The sequence below is a fragment of the Schistocerca serialis genome, chromosome 1, assembly GCF_023864345.2.
Source record: "Schistocerca serialis cubense isolate TAMUIC-IGC-003099 chromosome 1, iqSchSeri2.2, whole genome shotgun sequence".
NCBI classification, from domain to species: domain Eukaryota; kingdom Metazoa; phylum Arthropoda; class Insecta; order Orthoptera; family Acrididae; genus Schistocerca; species Schistocerca serialis.
Window position 1 is genome coordinate 905,763,710 of NC_064638.1, and position 17,380 is coordinate 905,781,089.

At 39.4% G+C, this 17,380-nt stretch overlaps 1 protein-coding gene across 3 annotated transcripts in view; it reads right to left on the minus strand.

Annotated features, from left to right (window-relative positions):
* Window positions 1-17,380, minus strand: part of LOC126411844 (uncharacterized) — a 180,331-nt gene that overhangs the window by 24,570 nt on the left and 138,381 nt on the right. For all 3 annotated transcript variants that reach the window (XM_050081398.1, XM_050081396.1, XM_050081395.1), the window contains exon 6: window positions 6,269-6,398. In XM_050081398.1, the coding sequence (XP_049937355.1) occupies window positions 6,269-6,398 (130 nt within the window). The remainder of the gene's footprint in view (window positions 1-6,268; window positions 6,399-17,380) is intronic.

Here is a 17,380-nt window from a genome sequence, read left to right on the forward strand (position 1 = left end):
GGATTTCACCTAATCTAAATTTTGAGGTGATATGTCCAATAAAATCTTCAAGACAAAACCACTTTATGCAGGAACAACATACCTAATTTAAAAAAAATTATTACTGTTATTATTCTTATAAAGTGAGCATCTGATTAACATTCTATTAAAATTATTCTCAGTTTAATTGGTTGATGATGCCTGTGTATTGCTATGGATGTGTTTCCTTGTTGATGTGTCTCTTTTTTAGTTTCATTTATAGTTTTCTAATCTCTTTCCCTTCATTCCTTTCTTGAACTTCAAATGACCATTCCAAGTAACTTTAAGCGGTGATACATGTATTTAAGTTAATAATACTGCACTGAGCAACACTGGGGTGTTTAACTTTTCCTTGGCCATACTTTGGTACTGAAAGTTTTCAGGGAGGAAAAAATAGCTGGTAGTTATATAAACATAAAATAATAGATTCAATTATAGATTTTCAAGCCGTCTCCCCTAGAACTGCAACTTTCGGTTTAAAAGCATTCAACGAAATTTATACCATCAGTAATGCCCCATGCCCCTACTAATGAAAAGAATTTCCTCTAACAAAGACTAGGAAAGAAGTGGAAAAGTTTTGGGATCTCCTTGACCAAAGAATAAACCAAGTAAATATTAACAATGTTAAGATCCTGTTAGGGGACTTCAATGCCCAACTCTGAAGAGAAGAGAAGTACCGGGATGTCATTGGGAAATGGGTTCCACATAAACAAACAAATAAGAATGGCCAAAGACTTGTTGAGCTCTGTAGGAAACACAAACTGATCTCGAAGTCCACATCCTTCATAAATAGGCCAAACAAACTTAAAACTTGGAAACATCCTGATTGGAGAAAAGGGGAATGGCAGCTGGATCATGTATTTATGGACTAATTCTTCCACAGAGAAATCTACAATGTTAAAGTATTAAGAGGGGTAGATACAGGTTCTGATCACTACATTGTCAAAATCAAAATTAAGTTCACATCACTAAAAAAGAAACTAAAATGCAATAAACGAACAAGGAACTTCGATCCCCACCAGTTAATTAGAAACAATAAATATAGAGAAGTCACACAGAAAATATCAAACTGACATAATTTAGAAGAACTGGTTCAAATTCTCAGGCAACAAGCAGAAAATTTAGCCCCATTGAACAGACGTAAAAGACATGTCTGGTGGAACTCAGAATGTGACGAAATTCGTGAAGAAAGACATTATGCATGGTTAAAATTTCAAACACACAAAACAGAAGAAAATGCAGCCAACCTCAAAAATATCAGGAAAAAGTTCACACAAATTATAGGGCAAACCAAGAGACGATCGCAGAAAGATCTAATTGACTCAATAGAAGAAAATTACCATAAAACCCACTTCCAGAGACTTTTACAAAGAGTTTGCAAGACAATTGCAAAAATTTGCCTCTCCCATAATAATGCTGAAAAGGGAAGATGGAAAAATGGCAAATAATGACAAGGAAAATGCCGAAATAATGGCAAAAGCACTAAGTAAACTTCTGAATTGTGAAGAACCCCAGGAACTTTTAGCAATTAATACAGACACACCCATCAAGACTCCAACTGATCTCATAAATCCTCCAGCAACCCAAGAGGTGGAAACGGTACTCCTCAGAGAGATGAAAAATTATAAGGCATGTGGAGAAGACCAAGTGCTTTCAGAAATGTGGAAATATGCCAGTGATATAGTTCGAACATCCTTACACATAGCCCTAACAAAAATCTGGATAACAGAAAAGTTTCCCGAACATTGGACCACAGCCATAATCCACCCACTCCACGAAAAAGGAGATTAAAGCAACCCAGATAATTGCAGAGGTATCTCTTTCTTAGGCTGCACATACAAAATTTTCTCCAGAATCCTATACAAGAGGATCAAGGAGCAACTCGAGGAAGAATTAGGTGAATACCAAGGAGGCTTCAGACCTTGGAGAAGCTGTGCTGAAGAGATCATCACTTTAAAATTAGCCACATTACAAGAAATGAAATAAACCTCTTGTAATAACCTTCATGGACTTAGACCTTCAATGTTAAAAATCTTAACAAATTTTGGGCTCCATACAAAATTAATCAAATTGATAGAACTCACCTTAACCAACACTGTACCAAAAGTCAAGCTCTGGAGGGAACACTCTGAACCATTCATCATAAAAACAGGTTCAAGACAAGGAGATTGCTTGGTACCCCTGCTGTTCAACTGTGCTTTAGAATACATAATGAGGGAATGGTACAAGATTAACCCAAAGAACATCCAAATTGGAAGACCCAAAGACAACACAAGTTTAAATTGTCTAGGATTTGCTGATGACCTTGTTCTCTTGTTCAACAGTATTCAGGAAACCAAACACCAAGTTATCTCATTACAGGAAATAGCACAGAAAACTGGTCTTGAAATATCCTTTGAAAAAACAGTCAACATGTTAACTGACCCACCATTCATAAACAAAATTGCTATAGGAAACCAAGAAATGAAAATTGTAGATAAATTTAAATATCTGGGAAAAATCATAACATATAACCTCGATGGAAAGCCAAAATGGTATAACAGAATAAACAAATTGACTAGAGCACAATAAATCACAAAGAACACCTACAAAAAAGAGCCTGTCAATAGAAACAAAATTAAAACACTACAAAACAGTCACTCACAAGCAGAAATAACATGCGCAAGTGAAACCATCTTCAAAAAACTAACACTGCACAAATAGACAAAATACTCAAAATAGAGAGAAGAATCATCAGAACGTGCATCAATAAATCGTACCACAACGATGGACACTGGAGAGTAGCTACAAAAGACACAGTCTACAAGGAAATAGAACCGGTAATGAGTACAATCAGGAAGAAACTAATTTCATTTTTCAGACATCTAATCACAAGACCAGAGAACAGGATCATCAGGAGAATAATAGAAAAATTGTGGAATAATAAGTGCAACATTAAGTGGATAACAGAAATCAAGGAAGATATGGATGAGCTACAGATTACATTGGATGACCTATGAAACAAAACTAACAAAATCAGGAAACTCACAGGCAAACAAACCAGACTGCAAATCAGAATCAACAAACAGACAATAGGAAGGGTGATTTCTGATGAAGAAAGGATGAGATCTGAGAGAATTAAGAAGTACTGGGTTGACAGAAAACTGAAAAATCCTTTGTATAAAGTCGGACAGAGTGGTCCAATGAAGGCCACAAAATGGGAATAAATAAAAAATAAATTGAAGATGCTCATTAAATGCTACCCATCTTCAATTAGTCTAGCTTGGTAGAGCTTGCAAACTGACAGACAATAATTTTAAGACCAACATGTAACCATATCATCTTACTTCGATCATAGATACATTACTTTCTCTGAAGGTTCTCCTAACAAATTGCAGTCTAGCACCTATACACAGCATACTTAGATTTATGTGGTCACTCCATTTAAAAGCCCTCCACCAGATGCAATCCTTGAGGTTTTGTTCTTTCTCAGATTGTCGTCAAGTCTTTATCTAATTGTAATAATATTTGGTTACATTGCAGTGGTCAGCTGACAGTTGACAATAGGTGATGCAATTTAAAGGTCTTCCTGCAATTCACAATTTTCTAGTGACTCCGCCTTGCTCTGCAAAAAGGTACAGGTTATGTAATGGTCATTTACATATTTTCTGAACTGCAATGGACTTTTTGCACTTTCCTGAGCAATGTCTGATGATACTTTAATCACAAGTTTCCTCACTGAGAACAATGTACTGAATTCCCTTTGGTAACACAGCGTCAGTTCAGTCACATGCTGCTCTGGGACTTTATATCAGTTTATTTACTACGAAGCACTGCAGTTTCCTTGACACAAAAACCACAATCAACCTGGACTTCATTAACTATGGTCTTTTGGAGGTGAATTTCACGAAATCAGCATATATAGGATCACATTGCTTCCAGCGGAGTAGTAGTTTGGTCTTCAAAATGTAATAATATTCAAGGAGACAAAATCCATAATTCTACAATAAGTTGATCCTTGTCACCGAAAGTCAACACTCCTTAAAATAGATAAACTTATGTTTTTTTCTGTTATTATTGGTCACACTACTGCTCTGAAGATCTATAATAAATGCAATAAACGGTTGCTAGAGTAGTAGTTGAATATTTTGCATGATCAATATGATTCTAATGGATATTCCATCATGTCCATAGTTTTCCTGTGCCAAGGAACTTGCTTTTTGAATTTGTAATCTCTAAGTCTGTCATTTTTGTATCTGTGTGACACTCAATAAGAAGAACTGTGGTCACTATTGCTTAGGAGATGTAAATTCAGAGGACAGTACATAGTTTATTTGGTTGCATTTCATTATGTTCCACCTTCATGCTAGTGTGGTGAACAAGCAACACGGAGAATAGATTTTAATTTCCTGACTGACTACATAGGACAAAACAGTTCTGAATTTTTATTTCTTTTCCTGAAAATTTGGCAGGTAAAGAGTTTGCTTAAACACTCCCTGCACAGCTGTTCTTACTCATTCTCACTTCATTCAGCTTTTGTTTCTCTGCAGTACACAGTTTTGTTTGAAACTGCATTTAAAGTATTTGTGATTTCATACTAGCTTACCAACTTTGTTACTGTACTGGCTGACAGTGGACCCTTTCTGTCCACGTCTACCTTACGCAATGCATAATTATCTAACACATGACCTACAATAATTTAGTTTATGTTGTTGATTCTATATGCATATACCCCTTCCCATGAGAGTACTAGCTGCCTGGATAACTAGAACTCAGGTTCTTATCACTCTTGTTAAGCAGAAATATTTCATACCTTTCTTAAGAATCCCCTTGACGACTGCAATCTGATATAGTTAGTAATACGATCATAAAGTTGTACTAAATTCACTGTGTGTACCTCTTGTCAGGATATTCGCGTTCTTACCATAGCAACGATGTCATTTAGACACTCAATGCGAATTCTCACCCCTAACATTAATAATGAAAATGTGCACCTTTCACTCTGCTGCTGCAAATTGCAGTCTCCATTTACAACTGTAGTTCACACAGTTTACAAGAATATGCTAAGCTTTCTGCGATGTGTCTGATGCCTTCAATGCTTGATGAATATGGGTAGTAGAACGAATTGATCAGTAGCATTTGTCCATCTTTAATGTCTAACTTTATATGGAATATCTCACATTCTAAATCACTATTGATTTCCTGACTTAAGATTGTGGTTTTTAAAACGATAAATACGCCATTGTTACTGGCATTTAACATCTTATTTCCTATGCGCATACCATTCAAAAATATTTTCCTGCTACATTTCTGGTTTCAGCCTGTAATTCTGGGATCTTACAGTGAAGGTCGCAGCAGTTAAGTATTACTAGTGTACATTTTTATTCTCTGATTAGGAAATATACATAATCTTCTTGCTTCAAATGCTCATTTCTCCAGAGTATTCACCCACATTTCTCTCTCTTGCTCCACAGGTCAGGATCAGCACAAATCTGAAGTTTTAAGATAAAGTGTACATGTGCCAAATATTGCAAACAGTATTACCTACAGCTTATCACTCAACATTGTCTTCTTTTACAGCATTATTTTTTAGTGTTTTGAGAGAAAATGAGTAACGGGAAACGCTTGTCCATTGCAACCATCACTAATTTAAAGCAAGGGCACAAAAACACTGGCAAATGATGTTTAATGATAAGACAGGCAAGGATTGCTTTTCACAGGAAGCCAGTTTATAAAGGGTTGAATGGAGCTACTACCCTAAACAGCCTTAAAACATTTTGCAAGAGATACCCTGTAAAGTTTCTGAGGACTCCTAATATGACATAAATACGTTCACATTTTTTAAAATGTATTTCTGACACACATTCTTGCTACCATGGTAACACTGGATTGTTATTTTCAATTATCATGAAATACCTTCAATCAGTGTATAAAAAATTGTGCTCTCTCACTCCACTCTCCTCAGAGCAGCCTGTGTATAGAAAAAAAAAAAAAAAAAAAAAAAAAAATCACATCACGGCACATGCATACCTCTCAAAGAGCTGCAGAAAACATTTTAATACTCATCTGGCGTACAGAATATTTTTAACCTAAGGAAACCCACATGTAATTTCACTTAAAATGCCCAGTCATAACTTAACCAAAGAACTATTACCAACAGAGAGAGAGAGAGAGAGAGAGAGAGAGAGAGAGAGAGGCACTTGACACAGAGAGAAGAAATGAAAAAGGGACAAAACTTCAGCAATACTGAGGAACATTCATTCTTTCATACCAGAAATCTTCTGAGCACTTCTAATAGATCCAAGAGCAACAGGCACTTGTGCTTTCCTTTGATACATTTTACTACCACGCCTGTTACTAGGATGTTGTGCTTGCCCAACACTGGGCCGGTTTTTATTTACCTGTTGACAAAATTGAAAGTGATATAACAATGAATCACTCAAATTATAGCTAAGGTTGAGACAGGAAGAGTCATTCACAAATAGTATTTGAATTTAGTGGAACAGAGATACACGATCAGACTGTGCCTTCTCTTTTCTTATTTATGGAAATGTAACATCCCATTCATACAAAGGTAATTGGAGAGAACAACAGGTTATTTACAGGATGAATGAAGAAAATGTCCGCTTTTGTTAGATTAACAATGCCAACATTCATGTGTAGAGTTGTAGTGAAGTCACAAATACATGGGTTGGATAGAAAGTAGTGGCAACACTGTTATAAATCATACCAGATGTTCACCATATTAAACGCCCTCAATAAAACAGCCCCGCGTCTCTGTCACCTTCCCCCACATAGATGGAAGGTGTCACACACTGTTAGCGCGTCTATCTCTGTCGACCTCTCTTAAGGACTGCCCTATGGCAACGTGATGTCTTCTGTTGCATTTTAGTGCATGCCAGGAAGAGGTTCCTTCATTCTGGCGTGTGAGTCGTAATCACACTGTCTCATATCGGACGAATGCATGGGATATTCGAGTATCTCCCGCCCCTGTATACACAGGAGCTCCTGCACAGTGTTCACTGTGTGGCATCATGCATTGACATCAAGGATGATGGGATGCAGTTCCAGGTGCCATCAATCAGTTCCAGGTGCCATCACTCTTCTTCTCATTGCAGGATGAAGGTGATGTCACAAGAAACTGTATTAGTAAGCAGCAGTAACATACTGTTAGGGAGCTTGAATTGGCCTCCTACATTTTCAGACAGTAGGCACTGCAACTGACTCAAACACAGCCATCACCGCTCACTGCACTACTTCAACAGAGCTTCTGCTGTTGGCTGTAGAGTGTGTATACCATCTGACACATTTCATGTTTCCACTGTATTAACCTTACTTTTTATCCAACCCACATAATCAATTAAAATGGCAATACTGGGACTTCAAGCACCAGTAGCACACCTCACTGCAATAACACAACAGCTAAAGTTTATACAAAATTAAGAAAAGGATTAATGGTGGGCTTCTGGGTGTTCTGCTGAGTTACTGTTTCCATTTTATGCATAATATTCCAACGACTGCCACAGCTATTTTCTTCCGAGGCTGTATGTTTTCATGTTATATGTACTTGCTGCCTGGATTCCAACCAGTCGGCAAAACTGACAGCATCTGAAGAAGATGGCAGAGTGTCATCTAAATATTGCGCAGTCAGAAGCATACCATTGATCAGTCATCCCAGGAAAACCTCACAAGAAACAAGACATCTGAAATTAATATGAAATACATTTAAGGAGTTGGAGTTGTAATAAAGGGAAAAATACAAGACAAATTAAACTCACTATCAATAAATCATTGGGTAGAAGCTCAGGAAAGAGATCCAGTATGTTTATCTACGAAAAAACAAAAGGAGGAAGGGAAAAATATTACTTCTCTCCCTTTGGCACTCACTTGTTCAAAAAAATTATTAGCAGTATAACCCCTAAAACAGATCAAATCAACCACATAGCCAAAGTCAACAAGGTAGATTAGGAATTAATTTCCTGTTGAGAAGATCAGAGAGTGAGCCACAGCCCTGGGAGGACAAATGTGGATCAAGGAAATTAGTTGTGGCCACTGGATAGGTCTCTACATTGTAAAAGTTATGCTTATAGCTATAGCACAATTAGTCTTAAAACTCATCCATAATAGACATTTCTCCTGGATGAATGCATGCTACTCTACAGCATACAATCATTCCACAGCTGAAACCGTACAAGAGCAGCTAACAAGTGATGCAAATTTTGCACCACTTTCATTTGGCACCTTTTATCCAGGAGAGACTGAACACATTTTCTGAGAGTATGTACACATAGATTAAAAACACAGATGTTACCTGTTATTTTTGCATTCAGAGGAGAAAGTTCGCAATTGAAATTTTGTGAGAAGATTCTGCCACAACAAAAAATGCTTTTCTTTAAATGACATCCTCCCCAAATCCTGTATCGCGTCAGTGATGCTCACTTCTATTTCGACCCTGTATCATGTCAGTGACACACACTTCTATTTCACTAAGTACAAAATGTGCTGCTCTTCTTTGAACTTTCTCTATATACTCCGTTAATCCTATCTGGTAAGGATCCCAGACCACGCAGCAGTACTCCAAAAGAGGACAAACAAGCGCAGTAGATCTATTACATTTTTTAAGTGTTCTGCCAATAAAATGCAGACTTTGGTTTGGTTTCCCCACAACATTTTCTACATGTTCTTTCCAATTTAAGTTGCTCGTAATTGCAATTCCTGGGTATTTAGTTGAATTTACAGCCTTTAGATTTGATTGATTTATTGCAGAACTGAAGTTTAACAGATTCCTTTTAGCACTCATACGGACGAGTTCACACTTTTAATTATTTAGGGTCAACTGCCAATTTTCGTGCCATACAGATATCTTTTCTAAATCTTTTGCAATTTGTTTTGATCTTCTGATGACTTTACTAGACAATAAATCACTGTATCATCTGCAAACAACCAAAGATGAGTGCTCAGATTGTCTAGTAAATCATTTATATAGATAAGGAACAGCGTAGGACCTAAAACACTATCTTGGAGAACAATAGAAATCACTTCTGCTTTACTCTACAACTTTCCATAAATTACTACAAACTGTGACCTCTCTGACAGAAAATCGCAAATACAGTCACATAACTGAGATGATATTCCATAAGCATGCACTCTGACTACAAGCCGCCTGTGTGGTACTGTGTCAAAAGCTTTCTGGAAATCTAGAAGTACGGAATCAATTTGAAAATCCTTGTCTGTAGCAGTCAACAATTCGTGTGAATAAAAGAGCTAGTCGTGTTTCACAAGAATGATTTTTTCTAAATCCCTGTTGACTGTGTGTCAACAGACCATTCTCTTTGAGGTAATTCATAATGTTAAAAAATATGTTCCAAAATCCTGCTGCAAGTCGACGTTAATTATATGGGCCTGTAATTTAGTGGATTATTCCTACTATTACTCCTACTACCTTTCTTGAATATTGGTGTGATCTGGGCAACTTTCCAGTCTTTGGATACAGATCTTTTGTCAAGCAAGTGATTGTATATGATTGTTCGGTATGGAGCTATTGCATCAGCATATTCTGAAAGGAATGTAATTGATATACAGTGTGGACCAGAAGACTTGCTTTTAATAAGTGATCTAAACTGCTTCACTATTTCAAGGATATCAACTAAGTTACTCATGTTGGCAGCTGTTCCTGGTTTGAATTGCGAGATATTTACTTCGTCTTCTTTGGTGAAAGAATATCGGAAGGCTGTGTTTAGTAACTCTGCTTTGGCAGCACTGTCATTGCTAGTATTTCCGCTGCTATCACGCAGAGAAAGCATTGATTGTGTCTTGCTGCTAGCATACTTTACATACGACCGGAATTCCTTTGGATTTTCTGCCCGGTTTCAAGACAAAGTTTTGTTGTGGAAACTATTGCACGTATCTCACGTTGAAGTCTGCATTAAATTATGAGATTCTGTAAAAGATCGCCAATCTTGGTAATTTTGTGTCCATATAAATTTGGCATGCTTTTTTTGTTGTTTCCGCAACAATGTTCTGACTTGTTTTGTGTACCCAGGGGGCTCAGTTCCGTTGTTTGTTAATTTATTTGGTATAAATCTCTTAATTGCTATCGATACTATTTTTTTGAAGTCAAGCCACAGTCTACACTTACACTGTTAATTTGGAAGGAGTGAAGATATTCTCTCTCAGAAAGGTGTCAAGTGAATTTTTATCTGCTTTTTTGAATGGGATATTTTTCATTTATTTTTCGAGGATTTTGGGGTTACAATATTCAATTTCAGTACGACAATCCTTTGTTCATTAATCCCTGTACATTTTGATGTTCATTACTAGCTCTGGATTATTTGCTGCTAAGAGGTAAAATGTAGTTTCACAACCATTTACTATTCATGTGGACTCCTGAACTAACTGCTCGAAATAACAACAGGATATGTGGGAGATGAATCAAGTGTGTGGGAGTATCTGGAGTGTCTTTGAAGGCAGAGTGCAGTCTATATACTCTCTCGTACTTCAGCTTTCAACCAGAGAGGAAAGCTCACTGGCCACACAAATGTGAACTGCCTCTCTCATGCTCCCTATTTCTGTATTTTACCTAATCACCTAAACTGGCAGTCAACATTTACTTGTGCCCTCGGGTGAATTGTCCTTTATTGTGAGTATCATGAACATACCACAATTCAATGAATTTCACTCTTTAATTTCGGAAGCCTCCCTTCTGAGACCCCCTCTTCTGCCCTGACCATGCTGCTACTCTTGTATGCCTGCACAGAACAAAGTACACCGTTCAAAATAAATAGGAGAACATGTGAATCAACATCCAGTATGTTAAACCTATTTTGATACAGGTGGTACCTGTGGTCTTACTGCATGGCTTGAAATCTTCACTTTCAATGTATGCAGCAATTAAAATCATTCACCATTATTGGCCATGTCATGCATTAAAGGAGGGTACACAGATGATAAGGTGTCATTTGTGGACACTGTATTCAACCAAACACATGCAACACGACATCTTAATGTAACACAAGTTGCAAGGGTGGTCTGTTTTATCCAGAAAGGATGGATTTTCTGCTGGATTTGTTGCAGCTGCCAATGTCTCTCCATCTGTCATACATAGGTTGCGGACACGCTTCAAGAAGACAGGTCAGTACATCAGGTGAGCTGGACAGGGTCGCCAACACATTACAACCATATGTGAAGACATATCTGGCCATTTCTGCGTGGCTTCTCACAGATACCACCAGAGTACTGCAAGACAATCTCAGAAGGGCCACTGGAGCCACTGTGTCTAATCAGTCTGTAATGAACAGGTTATGAGAAAAGGAACACACCCTGCTTGATAGGACATCTTGCAGCTCACCTTCTGTTCTGCCGTTCACATGTCAACTCGTTACTTCATCTCTAGTGAAATGTGTTATTCACACATGAGTCCAGATATCCTCCAATGCAAGATGATGGCCATTTTTATGATGAGCGGTCTCGGATGTCCAGGAAATCTACAGATCTCCAAGGTTCTATGTTGTTGTGAGGAGGCATCAGTGTTGACAGTCACAGGGATCTCATCGTCATCCATGATCAGTGTACCACCACAGAAAGTAGAACAGATCATGTGTTGGATGCTGCACAATCATGGCCCAGAATTATTTCTATTGCCAGGGCCTATGTGGCAGGAGTCAACAGGGAGGTCTTGTGAAGCCTGGACATTGAAGTAATGGAATGGGCAGCGGTGAGTCCCAACCTAAAGCCATCTTGCATATATAAGACGTGTGTAGCGGCACCACCATTTAAGATGGGGAAAGGTTAGCTTCAGTACAATATTTCTGAGCGCACAAGTTACAGCCAGGTGCAGGCCTGTTAACAGTAAGTTACGCTACCAGCGATTGTGAAGTAGAATGGAGTAGACCCGCTGAAGACAGTAAATGCAGTGATGTGCATGGTGCATGGTTACAGACAGAAGGGGCCCACTGGCTCAACCCAGGTGTTATGGGTACATGACTCGGGGTGGCGCATTAGCAAAACAGAGGCACACAGCCGCGAATAAATAGGTACTGGTTCACTAACAAGGCATTCAAGTGTGACAGCTCTCCTGGATGGCGGGGTGTGTCACATGACCGGCTACAAACTGCAGATGGGGCGCCAGTGTTCCAGTCCACGGCAGGTCGCTGGTTTGACATTCTGAGGCCAATGTGAGGTCCACAGCCAGCCAGCGGCGTGCCACGCCACGGCTCGCTACTGCGGGCAGTCTTGGCTTCCAACACACGCCGGAGGCATCCCGAGGCAAGGGCCACACATTTGGACGCCTGATCAAGGGGGCTTGTTGTTGCAGCAATCTAAGCCACACTGCTGAGGAAGCTAGCTGCAGGCCACCCTGCAGCTCCCAGCGGGCGCAGCACTGAGGCAGTAGGGACGGAGACGGCAGAGTTGACTGCCAGCACATCCTGACATCATCACAACTCCGCAGCCACACAAGGCCGACACACAGCATGGCATTGCATAAGTCAGTGAGGCAGCCAATCTGCACCAAGGCAGCGAAGTGGTGTCCTCAGCACTGCGGGACCCGGTGTCACAGACCGAGAAGAGGAACAGGGGGCACTGTAGCTGGAATAATAAATCACTTGGGAAACTGATGAGTTTTAATGCGGCACATCCTGACAGTTTCCATACTCGTGCAACATTCCTCTACATTTGGTGTCAGAATACTGGGCATCATCTGTACGGTACGACGTTCGAGCCCATCACCTGCATTACGGTTATAAAATGTGGTGACTGTTGACCAACTTTTCTTTTCTGAGTGTTGGACGTTTTCTTTCCTTTCTTGTTTGTGTTTTGAGTACGGCCCCTGGCAGGCCAATTTAGATGCTTTGCGCAAGCATTTTTTGTTGTTGTCAGAATAAGTGTCAGTGAGCTTGAGGCAGTAAGATGCTTTTCATGGCATTTGATTACTTTTGCATTGGTTTATGATGATACTGAGTATGATGATACAGAGCTGTAGGAAGTCAGGTTATTCTTGTACTTAAATGTTTTGTTTCAGGATTAACTGGGAACGAAAGCAACACAATGGCAGAGTCAGGGACGCAAGGTGTGTCGGAACCAGAAGCGGTACGGATTTTGTTGGAAAACGTAGCACAACTGACAGCAGACAATACACAGTTGAGAAATGAATTAACATCCAAAAGTGAGCAGGAAACCGCATCAGAACAGCCGTTTTTGCCTAGGGTGCCGCAGCAGTAGATTGGTCCAGCCGCCGCGAGTTTGATTATTCTGTTTTCTGGCAAGGCATCTGAGGATGTGCGGTAGTTTGTGGAGGACTGGGAAACTTCAGCTGTGATGAATGGTTGGTCTGATGAACAGCTGTTAAATGTAGCCAAGATTAGATTTACGGGTGAAGCGAAGACATATGTAAGGTGTTCTGAGGCCTTAAGGAAGGCAGGGCAGTTTAAGCAGGGGCTTTTTACAGAGGTACAAGAAACAGAATAGTGCTCGGTACTTTAAGGAGAGGTTGAGTACAATGACAAAGAGGCAGTGGGAGACAGTAGTGAAATTTGCGGACAGGATAAGAGAAATTAATGAGTATACTTACGAGTTGGATCAGAGTGATGAGGCGAATGGTGTTCTGTTGCAGGACGCCAAGTAAAGGGCACTTGATGTATTTTTGAGGGGATTATCGGTGCATATGTCGCGGAAAGTGCGTGAAGGGACTCCGAAAGATTTTTATTCGGCCATTCAGCTGTCAATTCAATGTGAGGAAATAGACGTGGCAACAGGAGTACGTGATAGACAAGCAGTGTTTACAGCGGGTATAAAATGTTAGAAGTGTGGTCGTGCGGGACACATACAGAGGCAATGTACCCAGTCACTGCGGAATAGAGGAAGGGGTGGAAATCAGCAGCGTGGAGGATGGAGAAGTGGAGTTAGTAGAGGTGGACAATAGTTAAATGGTAGAGTGGGCCCCAAGACCCACCAAAGGGAGCTCCTGTTTAATTTTAATGCTACAAATACGTGTGCAGAGGTGGAATGTTCAGTGGTAAGATCCTTAGGAACTAAAGAGTTTAAGATTTTGTTGGACACAGGGGTGCAAGTGTCAGTGGATACTAAGAGTTTAATGGGACGAAGGATGTTAGACCCACCACATTATAGGCTACATGGAGTGGGGGATAAGGAGGTCACACCTTTGGGGTCAGTGACAGTTGACTTTCACGTAGGGAAAGTCTGATTTGATGCATGCATGGAGGTAGTACAATGGGTAAGTGAGGGCTACGATATGATCCTGGGAGTAGATTTACTGCATCAACATCATACCAAAATTGACTTTGGACAATGAACTGTGGAACTTGGTGGAATGTTATTTCAGCTAGGGGAAACTGTTTGTCAATGCAGAGCTGTCATGAGGGGCATTCAACATAATGAACAAACCAATTGAACCGTGTACATTAGCATTAAGGCTTAATTTGCACGTGTGTGTGTGTGTGTGTGTGTGTGTGTGTGTGTGTGTGTGTGTGTGTGTGTGTGTGTGTCTAGTGGCACCGGGAAGTAACTTTGAGTAAGTGTAGAGTCAAATCTACCTGTGGGTACGGTATGTGTTATTGAACCATTGGAGGATACTGAATTATTGGATCCATTAGGTTGTTTTGTGAAACGTAGTATTGTAGACGTACGAGAGGGAAATGAAGGGTGAGTAGTCCCCTTGAACTTGGATAATTTTAGCGCTGTAAACGCGAATCTGAGAAAAGGAGTTTTAGCAGTGAATTTGGAATTATTGATAACAAAGACTGGTGTTCGAGAGGTAGGCATAGCAATCAGCCACCAACTGCTGACAGAACTGCATTGCAGAACAAAGTTAAGCATTGGAAAGGAGGAGAAGAAGACCATATGGAAGAATCGTTGTGGGGATGCAAGGATTTGTTTTTTCTGTGAGGGTCGTTACCAGCAACTCCATTAGTTCAACATAGGATACCAACAGGGAATGAAGCACCTGTTTACTGTAAACCATACAGAATACCGAGGTATTTGCAGCCGACTGTGGAGGATTTCATTGATCAGCAGCTTGCAGTTGGTATTATAGAGCGTAGTAATAGTTGCTGGGGAATGGGCATTTTCGTTGAGGCTAAAAAATCTATGGATGAAACTAAGAAATACATGTTCAGTTGTGACTACAAATACCTCAATAATAAGACCGTAACAGACGCATACCTCATTCCAAACATATCTGAGACTTTGGATCACTTAGGGCAGTGCCAGTACTTTTCTATGATGGATTTGACAAGCAGTTATCATCAGTTACAGGTGGCTCCAGGGGATTGTCTAAAAATTCTTTTCTCTAATCCTGGAGGCCATTACCAGTACATCAGAATGCCATTCGGTTTGGAAAACACTCCAGCAATGTTGCAGAGTTTGCTAGACAGTGTGTTAAGGGGTTTGAAACCACAGCAGTGTCTTGTCGATTTGGATAACATAGTATTTTCAAGTAGTATGGAGCAACACAGTGAAGTCTTTATGAGGTTAAGAGCATCTCATTTGATGTTGAGCCTGGAGAAGTGTCATTTTGCATTAGAAGAAATAAAATATTTTGGTCATATTATCACAGGGTGTATACGAGGACAAGGAAAAGAAATTCCCGGATTTTTCCCAGATCTCCCGGTTAAAAATACATTTTCTCCCGGTTAAAAATACATTTTCTCCCGGGTGAAAATACACTTTCTCCATGTTAAGTGACAGTATACTTTCCGTCGGAACTGTAAAACTTATCAATTTATCAATCCTTTGAATGGATATGGTTTTGTACAGCAGCATAGAATTTCTCGTCATTTTATAAAACGAAACTCAGGGGAGAGGGAAAAAAAAACAAAAAATAAAAAAAAATCACGTTTTGGAAAGATCTTTGATGTGCTGCAACATAAACGCTGCATATTAGCCTATTACGAAAGTATAAATTCGAATTCCACCATCAGCAAAAGTAGTTAAAGGTGTAAGTTAATATATATATATATATATATATATATATATATATATATATATATATATATATATATATATATGTTGCTACAAGAAAAGCAAATCTTTCGCATATAATATTTGTCTCGAAGATTAATAAGCTACAGGAGAAGCTAAGCTTTCAAATACCGTATTTACTCGAATCTAAGCCGCACTCGAATCAAAGCCGCGCCTGAAAAATGAGACTCGAAATCAAGGGAAAAAAAATCCCGAATCTAAGCCCCACATGAAATTTGAGACTCGAAATTCAAGGGGAAAGATAAGTTTCAGGCCGCACCTCCAAATAGAAACAACGTTAGTCCATTGTAATATGAGACACAATTTAGGTCCAATGAATGACGATACAGCCATTAGTAGTTCGGTTCGAATCGTATGCTTAGCAGTTAAGCTTTACCAGGTGCCCCGTCGGTATTTATACAGCTTCCCTTCCTTTATGTGCTTCATCTGGTTTGAATTGATTGCTTATTTTTCTTTGATCTGATAAAAGCCGTTATCTTTGTTATAGGTGTTTACGTCACTCTAAGCAGAAAATGCATTACTGTACTGTGTCATGCATCGTTTGTCGCATTCTGATAACGAGTATCTACGACCTGTTGCCGCTCGCGGCAAGGCTTGCTTTTTGCGCGCTACCGCGCTTACAATTAAAAGAGAGGGAGAGAGAGAGAGAGAAATTGTATCATTAGCAAAACAATGGCAAGAGACTGCTATTTGTTGATACTTACACTGCTGCTTTCTTTGATAATCATTAACAAGAACCAAATAATGACTGCGTATGATAGAAGATGTTCTGAACAAGAGTTAAGCGAAAATTTTTCTCTGTTTGAAAATCTTTGCAGACGCCTCTTTAGTACATTACATTCTGCACAGAAATTAGATTCATCTTAGATTTAAAAATCTCGTCAATTGCCGTGCTTCATTTCTGACTGTATCACTATTAGGCGTAAGAATAATACGAATATAAACATGACATTATGTGTATATTCTTCCACGTTTGCTGTTGTCTCACTCTAGTTTCGTAGTTTATCAGGCAGACAGAATTTAAACGAGATAGCAGCAAACATGAAAGAATACATGGCAAAATGTTTATATTCGTATTATTCTTATGGTGAAGAGAACACTGCATGTGATTCACAATTCATAAAAGTTCCTATTAACAACCGTCTCTTCTCACAGGTAGGAAAAAATTCAGAACGTAGAGTTGGCCATATTGACAAACATCCCAAACAGTCTTGCACACAGCGTCGCCGTGCAGCAAGCTGTTTTCCAGCTCCGCAGCGGAATGTCAGTGTGCACCGCCTTTTTTAGGTCCTGCACTTCCGCATTGGAGCCCAAGTCTTTGGCCTCAATCGCGGCGTGCACCTTCTCGTCTATTTTTTTTATAAATTCGTTTTCAATTTTGTGCACT